Genomic DNA, 13,081 nt, shown 5'->3' on the forward strand with positions numbered 1-13,081 from the left:
CGGGGTCCTAGTTGTTTCTCTGGCTCACGGGCTGCCAGCCTGGAAGGAAGTGAAGGGGATGTGCTGCCAGGCTGCTCTTTGGATGCCCACCCCACCCTCCTTCCCCTAAACCAGCAGACAGGGATGGGGACGGGGACCAGCCTATGTGCACCTGCCAGTCACCACCCCAGGCAGTGGAGTTCGAGGCTGATTCCTGGGGAGAGGTGCCAGGCAGACAGATTCCAGGGTGGGGTGTGCAGAGGGCAGAGCTAAGCCTTGCTCAAGCAGACCTCACCTTTGCCCCCAGTGGTAGCGGGTAGGGGGAGAAAGGGGAGTCCAGGGCCCACCATGCACAAAGGTTCAGACACCTTAAGAGGTACGTACTTTTATCTCTTGAGCCACCAGAAGACAGAGACAACTATTTCAAAAAGCATCATTCATTGCAGAAAGGTTTTCACCTGAGCTCTCAGGGAAAAGGTGGCAAGAAATGCTTCTGTTATTAGGTTTTAGCCCCAGACCCACCGGGGGCCTGGGGCTAGGATAGTGTCTGCCTCTTCGAGTCACAAGTAGGAAATGCCCAGCTGCCAATGTCTTGGAGGCTGAAGGGGGCAACAGCTTCACTTTGCCACAGCTCTTCGGCAACATCACAAGTGCCTGCTGCCTGTGTTTGCTTTGCCCATCTTCCCTAGGCCCCAAGTACAAGGTCACTGGCAGTCTCAGGCTGGCTCCTAGCGGAGCACTCAAGACAGCAATAAACAGGCTCCTCCCTTCTCAGGGAGCACGGTTTTCCAGCACCGTGGTCCTCTGCAGCATGGAGGTGCTCCCACAAAAGGGTAAAACCTCCCGGCCGAGCAGGGAACACCAGGCTCCCATGTGGGGCTGACTCAGGTCCGGCCAGAGCCCGGAAGCCTCACCCCAGTTTAGCTTCCATTGTATGTGCGGGAGTGGAGGCCGAGGCTTGGGGAGGGACAAAGATGGGGTCCCCAGGAGAACCAGTCCTGGGGAGGAGAGAGGCGGGACACCACCAGCCACCGCTAAGGATGTCAGGGTGCGGGTCACGGAGCCAGTCTCCCTCTCATTGCGAGGTGGGTCTGTTGAGAAGCTCAAATGTGTCTTCCAACACCCGCCACAGGCAGTTGTCCAGCAGAAACTCATTGTCCACGAGGTTGACCAGGAAGTAGTTGTCGTGAATGTACTGGATGATCATACGGGACGGGGACTCCTTGTCATACAGCCTGCCCCACTGCTCGACCCACAGGGCGAAGGCTTCATCCTGCACACGCACACACAGGCACAGACACAGTCGCACACAAGACATACACAGGTGCAGATGCCATCACACACAGGCGAGGTGACGGGGCTGCCCTTGGGCCAGGGCCCCATGCTCAGTACCACGAAGGCCTCTGCCACAGCCCAGGAGGACATTTCCAAGAACAGAATAAGGCTCACTGCCAGCGTCACCTCCCTCCGCCCTGCCCAGAAATAAACTGACTCAGAGCCAAGGGGCAGCCAGAAGGCCCAGTCTGTCAGCTGTGGGGGTGTGGCTTCCACCTACATACTGGGGACCCAGGGGTACTGCCTGTCCAAGGTTTTCCAGGCGGGCAGGGCCGGCTTGCTCCCAGGCCCCTACCTTCCAGAACATGAAGCTGACAGGATCCACCACCGTGGGCTGGATAACCTCTCGCCCAGGGAAGATGCCCCAGGTGACAGCGTTGGGCTGCAGCTCCGGGGCATTGGTGATGTTTTCACCCTGGGGGTGCAGGGGGAGGTCAGAGCAGATGGGACAAAAACAAGAGCCCTCTCATTGCCCCAGGAGCCCCCTGCTCCACACCCTGCAGCTGCCACTCCCTCCAGCTCTGAAAGCTGGCACCTAGAGGCCACCTTGGACGTGTCCTTCCTCCTCCCTACGGACCATCAGCTCCACACCCAGGAGTTTCGGTTGTCTAGCTCAGCTGGTTTTTCTCTCTGCTACTCAAGACCACCCCGCGGGCCTCTGACTCTAGTGTTCCTGGGCCATTAGTCATCAGCTGTCCACTGTGACCTGCCTAAGATAAAACTCGGAGCCAAGCCACTCCACTGCTGGGAAAGGCTCCCTCCTGCCTGTAGGGGAAAAGCCAACTTCAAGAAGGACCGTGGAGACCCTGGAGGACCCAGCCCCTGCTCAGCAGTTGGGCCTCACTGACGCCAGCCAGCAGTGCCCCCACAGGCCTGCAGATGATGCCTTTGCCGGGAACACCCGTCTCCTCGTCCTTAAAAATTGAGGCCACGCAGGGCCCTCCAAGAAGCCTCTGTGACCTCCCGGGGTCCCAAGCACCCATACTGAACTGTGTTGTCCTTATTATCCACCAGCGGGCCTCCGCGTGGGGGTCTGGCTCTGTTGGCATGTCTGTCCTGCGCAAGACCTGGCCGGGCCCGAGGCTGGCACCTGCCCAGTGGGGAAGTAGCCGTGGATGCCCTCGGGCTGGCATGCCACCCCACAGAGCGCTGTCTGGGCCCGGAGCTGGCCTACCTTCACGTCCACGATGTGGTAGTTAACCCGGAGCTCGTACTTCTTCAGCACCTGCAGGAGCGCCCCCACTGTCTCCCGGGAAGTGAAGAACTCCAAGTAGGCCTGTGGGGGAGACAGGCACCCGTCATGCCACCCCAGGTCCCTGCTGGCCTCCTTCTCGGTGCTCAGTGACACCAGTCAGATGCCTGCCCCTCACCGTCCCCAGGGAGGGACCCATGTGCACCGGTGTGGCAGGGCACGAGGTACCGGGACTGGTGGCCACGTAGACCGAGCAGAACTGGAGTCGGCAGATATATAAGCAAGCAGGAGGGGAGCAGGTATGTGGAATTCCTCAGCTGGACAGGTCCGAGGGACCTGCCACCCCTCCTCCAATCAGGGGAGGCCACGGAGGCCCACTTGGGCAAACGAAGGCTTGTGTGAGAGGCCTGCCACATTCGGACCTACCTGCTCGCTGGGTGGTGACAGGGACACTGGGGGCTTCTCTAGCACCAACTGCCCACCAGAGAACAAGCCAGGTGTACTGAGATTCATTTGCTCTAATGCCCATAATGCTGCAGGGTGGGCCCTATTGGTGCCCAGTTCACAGATGAGGGAGGGTCTGTCCGACTCCAGCAGCCGCAGGAGAAAGGTGTCAGCTCGGAAGAGCAGTAACAGCCCCCGTTGCAGAACGCTCCCTGTTCTCCCCACGTGCTAAGCTTTTCTGCTTTGTCACATCTCCTGCCCGGAACGTGACTCAAGACATCCCCACCTGAGGAAGTGGAGGCTCAGAGCACTCACAGGGCCCACCCACGCTGACCCACGGCCGCTCAGGACGAAGGGGCCCCTGGGTGCCAGTCAAGGGGGCAGCCCTGTGCACCCCTGCACACCTTCTGGAAGACATAGCCCCCACGGGGGCCCCAGCCCACGCCCGGGTCGGAGGATGGCTTCCCACTGATGCTGGGCTGGGAGTTGATGGTGAGGATGCCCTGCCGGGTCGCTCGCAGCAGCTGGCCCCTCATCAGGCTGGTCTCGGCCGCCAAGGGCTCGTCATTCCAGGGCAGGCAAGTGACCTGGAGGGTGTGCCGGGCTAGGGTGGCAGCTGGATCTGGAACCCTGGGTTCCATCAGAGAAGCAGCCTATCTCTGCCTCCGTACGCCACTCCCAGGTCTGCAGGTGGGGGTTCCCAACTCACCCTTGTCCCTTTGCCGGGATGCCACGTGCAGACCAGAGAGGTGCGGCTCAGGCTGGGAAGGCCCACAGGGAGACGGGGCCGGGGGTGTAACCAGGGGTCCCACACCAGCACCACTCACTTGATGGCCCTTCTGGTTTGGCTCGCCCGAGAGGTAGTGGACAAAGACGTCAAAGACGCTCTCTTCGCTGGTCAGCTCCTCCCCCCACATCTTCAGCAGCTCTTCCCGTGGGGCCTTGCTCTTCAGATAGAAGAGGGAGTAGTCCTTCAGCTCCCCGAAGGCTGGAGAGGAGGAACTGCCCCTGGCAGAGGACGAGCCCAGCGGTCAAGGCATACTCCTGACCTTGGGCTCCTTAGAGGACAGTTGTCCCACACGCTGCTGAGGGGGCCATTCCTGTAACTCCTGTTCCTCAAGGGTCAGGTAAGCTTGCAAACTCCTTCTGCCTCCTGCCTCCCAAGAACTCAGACCCGTTTGCAAAGGACTGTCTGCAGACCTCACCAGCGGCCGTTGGGGAATTCATCCCAGTCCTGGGTGCGGTGGATGTAACTCTTTGGTCTGGAGGCCCAGAAGATGGGGCGCACACCTTCCTCCCGGCGCCTGGGGTGGGCGCTGACGGCCCAGGGCAGGGGACGCCTGGGTGAGAAAGCGCACAGACAGGGTGAGGGTCTGGCTAGAGGCAGCAGGGAGGGGGAACCCACTGAGCCTGGGTTCTTCGATCTGACTTGTTAACACTGGGGTGCACATGGATTTCCCGCTGAGACCAGAACCCTAAGTGTGCCGCTAGCCACAGCACAGACAGCCCCCTGCGCCCCCGGGGCGGCCAGCACTGCAGGGCGCACTCTTCCTGTGACTTCTCTTTGACTTCCTGCCCACTGACTTTCCTCTGTGGTCCCCACCCTGCATTCGGGGCCATTGGCCTCACCTGGGGTCCTCCGTCCACAAGCCCAGGCGCTTCAGCACCTCAGTGGTGGCCGTCCTGCGGTTGAGGGTGTAGAAGTGCAGGCCCGGCACCAGCCCACTCGCCAGCAGCTTCTGGCACAGGCTCACGGCCTGCTCGATGCCATAGTTGCAGATGGCCTCGTCATTGTCCTTGATCGGCTCGATCACATCCTTGATTCTCTGTGGCACCTCCAGCTTGGACAGCTTCACGAGCTGCCGCAGGGAGTGGTAGCTCTGTCCGAGACACCAGGGGGCTGTGAGGACATGTCCCGCCCTGTCCCTCACCCTGCTTAACCCCCTCCTACACCCACCAGGTATCCTGGTCAACTGCAGTGTGACACAGAGTGACCCAGGAAAGTCACACCGTACTGTCCGAGAACCCTTGCCTGGCCCTGCTTCTTCTGCGCTGCAGAGGAAAGCCCCTCTCAGAGGACTCCTGCCACTGGTCCGAGCCAGCCCTTTGGCGCCGTGGTTCCCAGACCTCAGGGGTCACCAGAAGTCACCTGCCAAACTTAAGAGGTAATGTACATATTCCCAGGCCCCACCTCAGACCTACTGAATCGGAACTTCTAGGCATGGGATCTGGAAGTCCATCTTTTGAAAAAGCTTGTCAAATGATTCTGATGACAGCCGAGTATGGGAAACACTGACTCACTCAAAATTAAGGATGAGAGTTAAAATAACCCCTGGCAGTGACACTTGTCAGGAAGCCAAAGTACCATAGGCCCCTCCAACAGGGGGGAAATGAGAGGTAACCCAATGGGGCGGGGGAGACAACATTCTACAAGGAGCCCCCAACAGGAAATCCAGTGGGTGTCAGAGAACTTGACCATGAACTGAGCACCTCACCCTTGGTCCCGGCCTGTGCAAGGACAGGGGCATGGAAGGAGTCCATCAGCTCTCTTGGGTCCCTCACCTGAATAGGGAAGATTCCGGGGAGGATGGGGCAGGTAATGCCTATCTTGGAACAAGCCTTAACAAAGTGGAAGAACGTGTCAGCCTCAAAGAAAAGCTGGGTGATGATGAAGTCAGCTCCTGCAGATACTTTCTCCTTCAAGTACTTCAGGTCGGCCTCAAAGCTCTCTGCATCGGGATGGCCCTTGGGGTAACCTGTCAAAGGGATGGCAGTGGGGAGAGGCTGGCTCTACCTGCTCAAGGTGAGGAAGGAAGAAATCCGAGGGCTGGAAACAGCTCTCCACCTCCACGGTTCCAGACTCGTCCACAGCAGGGACGGGTGGAGGCAGTGAGCGGCTGGGCTCACAACTGATGTGCCCCTTCGCCCTGGAGATGACCTATGATGAGAGGTGGCTTCGAGCCACCCTCCCAAGCGTGGGGGCGGATTGCTCCAAACTTCCCACACTGTCCCACCTCCTGTTCCTTGCACCCAGCCAGGCAAACCCGGCCTGCACTTCGTGGCCACGGAAGAGGGAAGAGGCTACACTCAGCACAGTCAGCACCGCTCCTGCACTGGCCTCCAGGCACTGGGTTAAAGCAGTGCTTTTACCATTAAGATTACTCAGCGGTCCAAGACAGTGAAAAGTTAGACATCATGTCACGTGAGGAAGAACTGCAGAAAGTGGAAATGTTCTGCTTGAAGAAAAGAATGAGAAGAACATTGTACTATTTCTAAATGGCCCAAGGTCCATCACAGGGAAGAAGGATTCGCCTTAGACAAGTCCCTTATTAGTCCTGTTCCCTGATGCTTCTGATGGAAGAACCAGGATCAGTTTCAGAGGCTGCCTGAGGATGGACCAAGTGGCCCCCACAAAATAACGAGCTCCTGGGGCACAAAAACACTGGGGTGGCCAGGACAGCCTCATGCCAGGGACACCAAGATGGATTCCGGAACTGCCCAGGGGTAGGAGCAGACCTGATCTGGGCTCCTCACTAGCTCCAGAAACTCTATGACCCCTTCCCTGAACTCACTATCGGCCTGGCCCGCACAGGAAGACTGCAGGCCTCAATGAAACTGCAGGCAGAACACTGGCTTCCTCAGCCCGAGCCAAGGGCAGGACCCCAAGCCAAGCAGTTTCGTTCTTAAGAAACCCTGAGTCATCAAAAGTGGGTGTAAGAGATGAGGTGTGCGAGGATTAAGCACCAGAATTATACTTTCAACAACAAGGCTATTTTTCCAGTAGGAACTTCAGAAACAAAAGAGGTTTTAACAACTGAAACTTAATGGCTATAAAACCTCGGTATCACCAAACAAGTGTAGCATTTGCTTCCAGCAGGATTTTGCTCGGGTCCTATGTTCTTTGGCTGTCCTGGCCAGCTTGGTGCTTTCCAGCCCACTGATCCTCCTCCTCGCGCGCTTTCTCATGAGCGACGCACGACACCACACAGCACCTGTACGCTCGCGGCTCTGCTGGCTTCCACCCGTGACCGCCTAGTGTCCACGGCGCAGCGCCCACTCCCCAACTAGCTGACTCTGCCGTGGCCGCGAACACTTGGAAACGCCTGCCACGTTCCTAATTCCACCCGGGCTCATCCACCTAAACACCCCTGTTGACTCAGAAGAGTGGAACTGCACACGGGCCTGGGACTAAGGCCAAAGTCACCCGCAACAAGCAATTTCCCTGAAGCCACCTGGCTTATTTTTTTTTAAGTTCAGATCCTTTTGATACACTACTCCATTGTATGGCTGTGTTTGCTTTAATATAAAAAAGTATAATTTCCCTTAAAGTATTTGAGAAGAAAATGTCACGCCACCATGACGTGCCAATGAATCCGTGGAATTCGGCCTCACCATACCCAAGACCCCATCTGAGAAGCTGGAGGTCCAGCCCTGTTAGTGGGGGGTAGGAGTTTACCTGTTTCTAGCAGGGAAACTTTGCCTCCTGGCTGTAGCCAGTGGTACTAGCATTGAGCTCATCTGATTCTCCCGAGAATTTGGAAGGGACATTGAGGCCTGTTAGTCAGTCTGACCAGGTGCCCTCAGGAGCAGGTGTTTAAGGTGTGCAGTAGGAGCCAGAGATGGGGGTTCACGCGCCCCAACCTGGGACCGAACCTGCAACCCAGTCAGGTGCCCTGACTGGGAATTGAACCGCGGATCATTTGCTTTACAGAGTGACGCCCAACTCAATGAGCCACACCAGTCAGGGCTTGACCTTGGGTCCTGAGAGTCTCTGCCTCTTAATAAATGTTCCTCTTTTGTTTTAAAGAAGAACAGACCAGGAAGCGGGCTAACAGCACGACAAGGCAGAAAAACAAAAACCTAAGGGGTGGTGGTAGCCTGGGCCGGTAGCAATGACAGACTGTGAGGCCGGACATTGTTTAATTCCCTTCTGCGCAGCCCTCATCCGGCACAGGCTCAGCCCCGCAGTGCCCTGGGCTGCCGGACCTGGAACTGAATATGTACAGGCGGGCTCTCTGTGCTTTTCTGGGTATTTCATTCCTTCCCCTCCCTGTCCCCACCCGCTGGGACACTCTAGCCACTCACCTGCCACACAGATGTCAAAGTAGTCACCAAACTCGCTGCGGATGTGCTTCACCAAGTCTACAGCGTAGGGGAGACCTCCTTCCTCCTCCTCCCACTGCTCACCGACAACGGGGTCTGCAGGGTGGGTGAAGGTCACAGTCACTGGGGCTCGCTTGTCTCCAGGGAGCCTTTCTGTTCCTTTCCCCACCCCTATCCCCAGGCCCGTGAGCTCCTCCCCCACAGAGCCCTCATGTTATGCAGATCCGTGTCCCCTACTCCTAGCACAGCGCTTGGTAAACAATAGGAGGGAGGCAGTGCCCAGCCCACCAGACATTTACTGAGCGCTGACTCTGCAGGCCCTGGGCTGGCGGTGGTGAGCAGGGGACACCAGGGGACAATCTAGGGCTCTTAGTTGAGCCTGGAGCATCTGAGAGCCCACCCCCCCCACTCAAATCTGGGTGTGTTCAGGCACCCTCACCCAACTCCACTGCCTGCCCTCCTCCCCTCTTGGAGCTCCTGGTTCCCAGGAGAATTTACTCATCGCAGGTGAGATGTGGTCTTGTGGTGGGAAGCACAGGGTCACACAGCCCCAGCCCTGAGGCTCCCTCTTCCCACACTTGGGGCCCAAGGCACAGACAGCTATTTGCTCTCTGGGACAAATGCCAGAATTGCAGTCTTCATTGGGCCGAGAGCTGGCTGCAACCAGCAATCGATGAAGCTGTGCAGCCGGGGCAGAGGGTTATCAGGCATCAGCCGCATTCCTGACTGAACTCCAACCTCAGGGTCAAGAGGTGACTCCATCTGGGCCGCGCCTATTGACGCTACCAGCAGGGATGACGCTAAGCATGCTCCATGTGGGCCCCAAAGAAAAGTAAAGGGCCATTTCAGGGACAGAAGAGGCCCTTGGGGAAGCAAGACCCCAGCGAGCAGCGTGGGCCCCCCACCTCCTTTCAACGCCAAGATGTTCTTCAGGCCCAGCCGCTTGGCCTTGCACAGATGGCCCGTGATCTCCTCCCGGCTCTGACGGCAGCAGGTCATGTGCAAGATGGTCTCCAGGCCACAGTAGTTCACAGCGGTGCCGGCGATCGTCATAGAGGAGGTCTCTTTGTCTGAGCCAGGGTCTCCTGCTGGGTGCCAGGTCACGTCTATGAAGAGGGGGCCGCCTGCCCCCATCTGGTCAAACCTGTAGGGAATTTCTTTCTGAAGAGGGATTCCTGGGGGCACGTCACCCATGACCGCCTTCCCAGGAGGGCCGGGAGTTAGAGAAGCCTCACAGCAGGTGGACTCAGACTGCCCTGCGTTCATATCCTGGCTCTGCTACTTACTAGCTGTGTGATCTTGGGAACATTACTTAAACTCTCTGAGCCTCAGTCTCCTCGTATCTACAACGCGACAGACAACAGTATGATCGATGGCCCCACTGCTCTGAGAACACTGCCTAATACACACTAAGCTGCCTATTGTTATGCTTACTATTGTGGAGATAATACATAACAACAACGCAACCATTTTGCGGAGACAGGAGAGAGCAGTACTGTAGACTTCTCAAAGTGCTTGCATATTTATTATCTTGGTTAAGTTCAAGGGTCAAGGGTTGGCGAGCCCTCAATGTGGCACGCAGGGCCTCATTCTAGGAACAGGAAAAAAGAAGATCAGCAGACACAAGTTTCTGTCATGCTGTCCCTCCTCCCCAGTCCTGGTGCGGCAGCCCCCACTCCTGCAGAGCAGGGCCACAGTTCAGGAAGTAGACTCAGGTGGCACAGCTGTGCACACACACACTGTGTTCCAGTCCATTTAATGGTGCATTTAAACATCCTTGTGCCTTAAACTCCAGGCCTTGGGAGCGAAACCTGAGAAGCGCACATGGTAAAAAACCATAAACTTGAACTGTGATTCATAAAGTGCTAACGTAATTCTGTTGGCATTTCTAGACTTCAAGACACATAATCCAGATTCCTAACTTGCTGAAAATGTCCTCCAAGCTGCTGCTTTGTGCTCTCCTAAACTGTACTCATGATCCAGCTTGGGGGCTGAGAGAATCGACATTTTTAACCTGTTGAAAGAGGGTGTCTAAAAATCCAGATGCTTGGCAGGGGTGGGGGCACTTTTACTGACAAGTGAGAAGCTGTAGATCAAGTGACCAACTGTGCCTTTACTCTTTTCTGCCCCTCTGGCTGCCTCTTCCTGCACCTGAATGTCCACTTTCTCCCCGCACCCCCACCTCCTAGCCTGGCCCGACTCCTTAATCTTCCAGCGACTCACATTGAGATGAGATTGACAGCTCCCTGAGTCATCCGAGGAGGGAAGAATTCCAGAGAGAACCACCTGTCACCAGATTCCATCCTCCGCTTCATTTTCTCCGTGAGCCTCTCATGCCGCTCGGGGTCCAGCCCTGGTGAGGAACCTCTGGAGCCATGCTTGGAGCTCTGCATCCCGCTGTTGCTGCCCTCCAGGCTGGGGTTGGGGCCACCATTCCCGCTGGGTTTGTTCACCAAGGCCAAGTTCCTGCTGCACAGGGTGGGGGGCAGGCTGTGTCAGGAGGCGGCCGGCAGCCAAACACCCCCCTCCCCATGATGGCCGGGTCAGGTGAGAGTTGCTGCATTTCCACGCAGGGTAAGGCCGCTGGGGGTAAAGGTGACAGTGCCCCTAACAGGCTGGCTCCACACGCCACAGCTCTGACGGACTGTGCTGCCTCACTCAAAGCTTTTCCCTCTGCTGCTCCCTGGCTCCACTCCACTTGTGACAGCCCCCACCAGTACAGAAGCAAGCTCCTTCAGCACAAGATCCTCAGTGACAGCTACCTGATGGACGGTGGCACTGAGAGGCTCACGATGCCAGCCTCCAAGGCCCGTGTTCCTAGAGAGGGGCAGCAGTGCCCTGCTGGGAGGACCTTGGGTTTCGGAAGGTCCATCTCAGCCAGCTTGGAACCTGAATGGGCTAGGAAGAAACAGGAAACTTCCTCAGCTGGGTGTTCCCCTCCTGGGCGGAGCAGTGACCGAGGAAGGGCTTACAGCTGCAGCTGGGGCCCAAGTCAGGAGGAGGGAGGCGGGGGCAAGGCCTGGAGGCCCGAGGCCAGAGGGCGGGCCGAGCTCTAGCTGCCTGCAGGCAGATAGAAGGAAGGGAACTTCAAGGGTGGGTGGAGATGAGGCTAACAGACTTTCAGGGTCACTGAGTCACTCTCCAAAGAAGGTATGGAAGGGCGTGGTCCTGCCAGGAACATCTGTTGCTTGGAACAATTTGTGTGCAGGATGGAAGGAGTGAGGGCTTGACAGATCAGCCAGATTTCTCCCGGGTTCATGCTACTCCAAAAGGACCTGGTCAGGTGTTAGAACATGACATTGGCTAGGTTCCATATGCAGCCAGACCCAAGTTCGGGCATCAATTTATGTCCAACTCAGAACAAAGGCTGCCTTCCAGCCACACTTCCAGGCACGCCAGCACTCACACACACCACTGAAGCCAGTGAAAGGAATTATAGGGACTGCACAGTCGCAGCAGCCGAAGCCCTGAATCATGGCAACCACAGGCAGGCCGACAGAGGGCACAGTGCCATTGGGCAGCTTAGTGGGGAAAAGTAGACAAACACTTAAAACAAAACACTAGTCTTGCACAACTATATGCAAACACACAGTCCTGAAAATCCGGTGTGTTGTAACATGGACATCAGAGGAACAATCAGGCCAAGTTCATTCAAGGAATATCCACTGCTAGCTGGTATTCTTAACCACTTTGGGGTCCTAGGGTCTTGAGAAACTGATGCAATCTAATGCTTCTCTCCCCCAAAACATATGCAAGTGCCCATGACACATAGCGACACATCCCAAGTCAAGGAGTCAAGACCAGACGAAGAACACCTGTGCCAGCATTTTGTCTCCCTAGGGATGCCCTTTTTGATTCTGACATACAACTCCAGCTTCTTGGTGAGGATGGCCGTTGGGAGCCAGAAAAGGATGAGTGCCAAGATCAGCCTACCTGGCCTTTCTCAGAAATCCAAGAGTGCCTGATGATTGTCTGCGGGAACAAGATGATGAGAGGCAGGGGAGATGGAACCACCTACAAACGATCTGCTCTTTCATTTGTTCAATAAAGACTTACTGCATTCCTAGTATGTACCACGCACCTGCCCTCATTCAACCTTCTTTCTCACGCCACTATTTATTCATTTTAAGCTGGGCTCTCACGGCACCCTGGGTTGTAACTGTGGGTTCACAAATTAGTCTCCTCTCCTTCGCCCCAGAGTTCCAAGACCAGGGCGGTACCCTGCCTTCGACGGGTATCCTGGTATTCCAGTGATTGGCACAGGTAAAGTGACAGCCAGCAATGAGCACCAACAGACCAGGCACTGTCACTCTGATCTCAAAATAACCCTCTGCCATTTACCGAGCACTTACTAATCCGTGCCAGTGGGGGCATCTGGAGTCCACAGCTGTGCGTGCGCACCCGACGCAATGGGCACCAGGGGCGGCAGTGCCTGCAACCCAAGGCTCTTCTCCAACGCTCAGCGAGGAGGCAGGTGTAAAGGGCTGGAGCCGAAAAATCGCCTCTCGCGCCCAGGTGGCTCGAGAGCCGCGAATCGGGTCACCGGGTCATTGGGTCACGGGAGGGAGCGAGGACGCAGGTCCCGAGGGTCTGGGTCACCACTTCTGTCTCAAGGCCGTCCCATCCCGGGGCGAGAGCCCCCATCTGGAGAGGGCAGGCGGGTCTCCATCGTTCCGCGCACACAGGTTAGTGCCCGCCCCAGGTGGTGGTCCCCGGATGCCAGGTCTCTCTACCCGACAACCCCAGACCACGCTGTCACCCTACTGTCGCGGGTGTCTCAGAGCACGCGCGCCAGTCACAGATGCTTGGCCGCAGAGGAGGTGTGCGCGGAGGGGGCGGGGCGCGCGGGGAGGGGCGGGGCGCGCGGGGAGGGGCGGGGCCGCCCTTGCCGACAACCGGAAGCTCCGCCCCCAACATGGCCGCGCCCGGCGGTCCCGTTTGAAGCAGCGCCACCGCCCGTCACGTGACGCAGGCCCTCGTCCCACCCGTCTGCAGCCACTCCACGTCTGGTCCCCAAGCTCGAGAGGG

At 57.4% G+C, this 13,081-nt stretch overlaps 1 protein-coding gene across 2 annotated transcripts; it reads right to left on the bottom strand.

The window, feature by feature from the left end:
- Positions 1–977: 977 nt before the first annotated feature.
- Positions 978–10,987, bottom strand: MTHFR (methylenetetrahydrofolate reductase). 2 transcript variants are annotated; one of them, XM_090268607.1, is made up of 12 exons: positions 10,816–10,987; positions 10,277–10,522; positions 8,959–9,197; positions 8,036–8,149; positions 5,513–5,706; positions 4,580–4,830; positions 4,156–4,290; positions 3,778–3,958; positions 3,355–3,537; positions 2,489–2,590; positions 1,610–1,729; positions 978–1,252 (listed from the first exon to the last, which is right to left on the bottom strand). In XM_090268607.1, the coding sequence occupies exons 1-12, from the start codon at positions 10,923–10,925 to the stop codon at positions 1,055–1,057; spliced, it is 2,073 nt and encodes a 690-aa protein (XP_090124733.1). In that variant the 5' UTR covers positions 10,926–10,987; the 3' UTR covers positions 978–1,054. The 2 variants fall into 2 exon arrangements, with proteins under 2 accessions (XP_090124733.1, XP_090124734.1); XM_090268608.1 differs by lacking the exon at positions 3,355–3,537.
- Positions 10,988–13,081: the final 2,094 nt, after the last annotated feature.

This window comes from Furipterus horrens, unplaced genomic scaffold (assembly GCF_987537825.1).
Source record: "Furipterus horrens unplaced genomic scaffold, mFurHor1.1.pri manual_scaffold_3, whole genome shotgun sequence".
NCBI classification, from domain to species: domain Eukaryota; kingdom Metazoa; phylum Chordata; class Mammalia; order Chiroptera; family Furipteridae; genus Furipterus; species Furipterus horrens.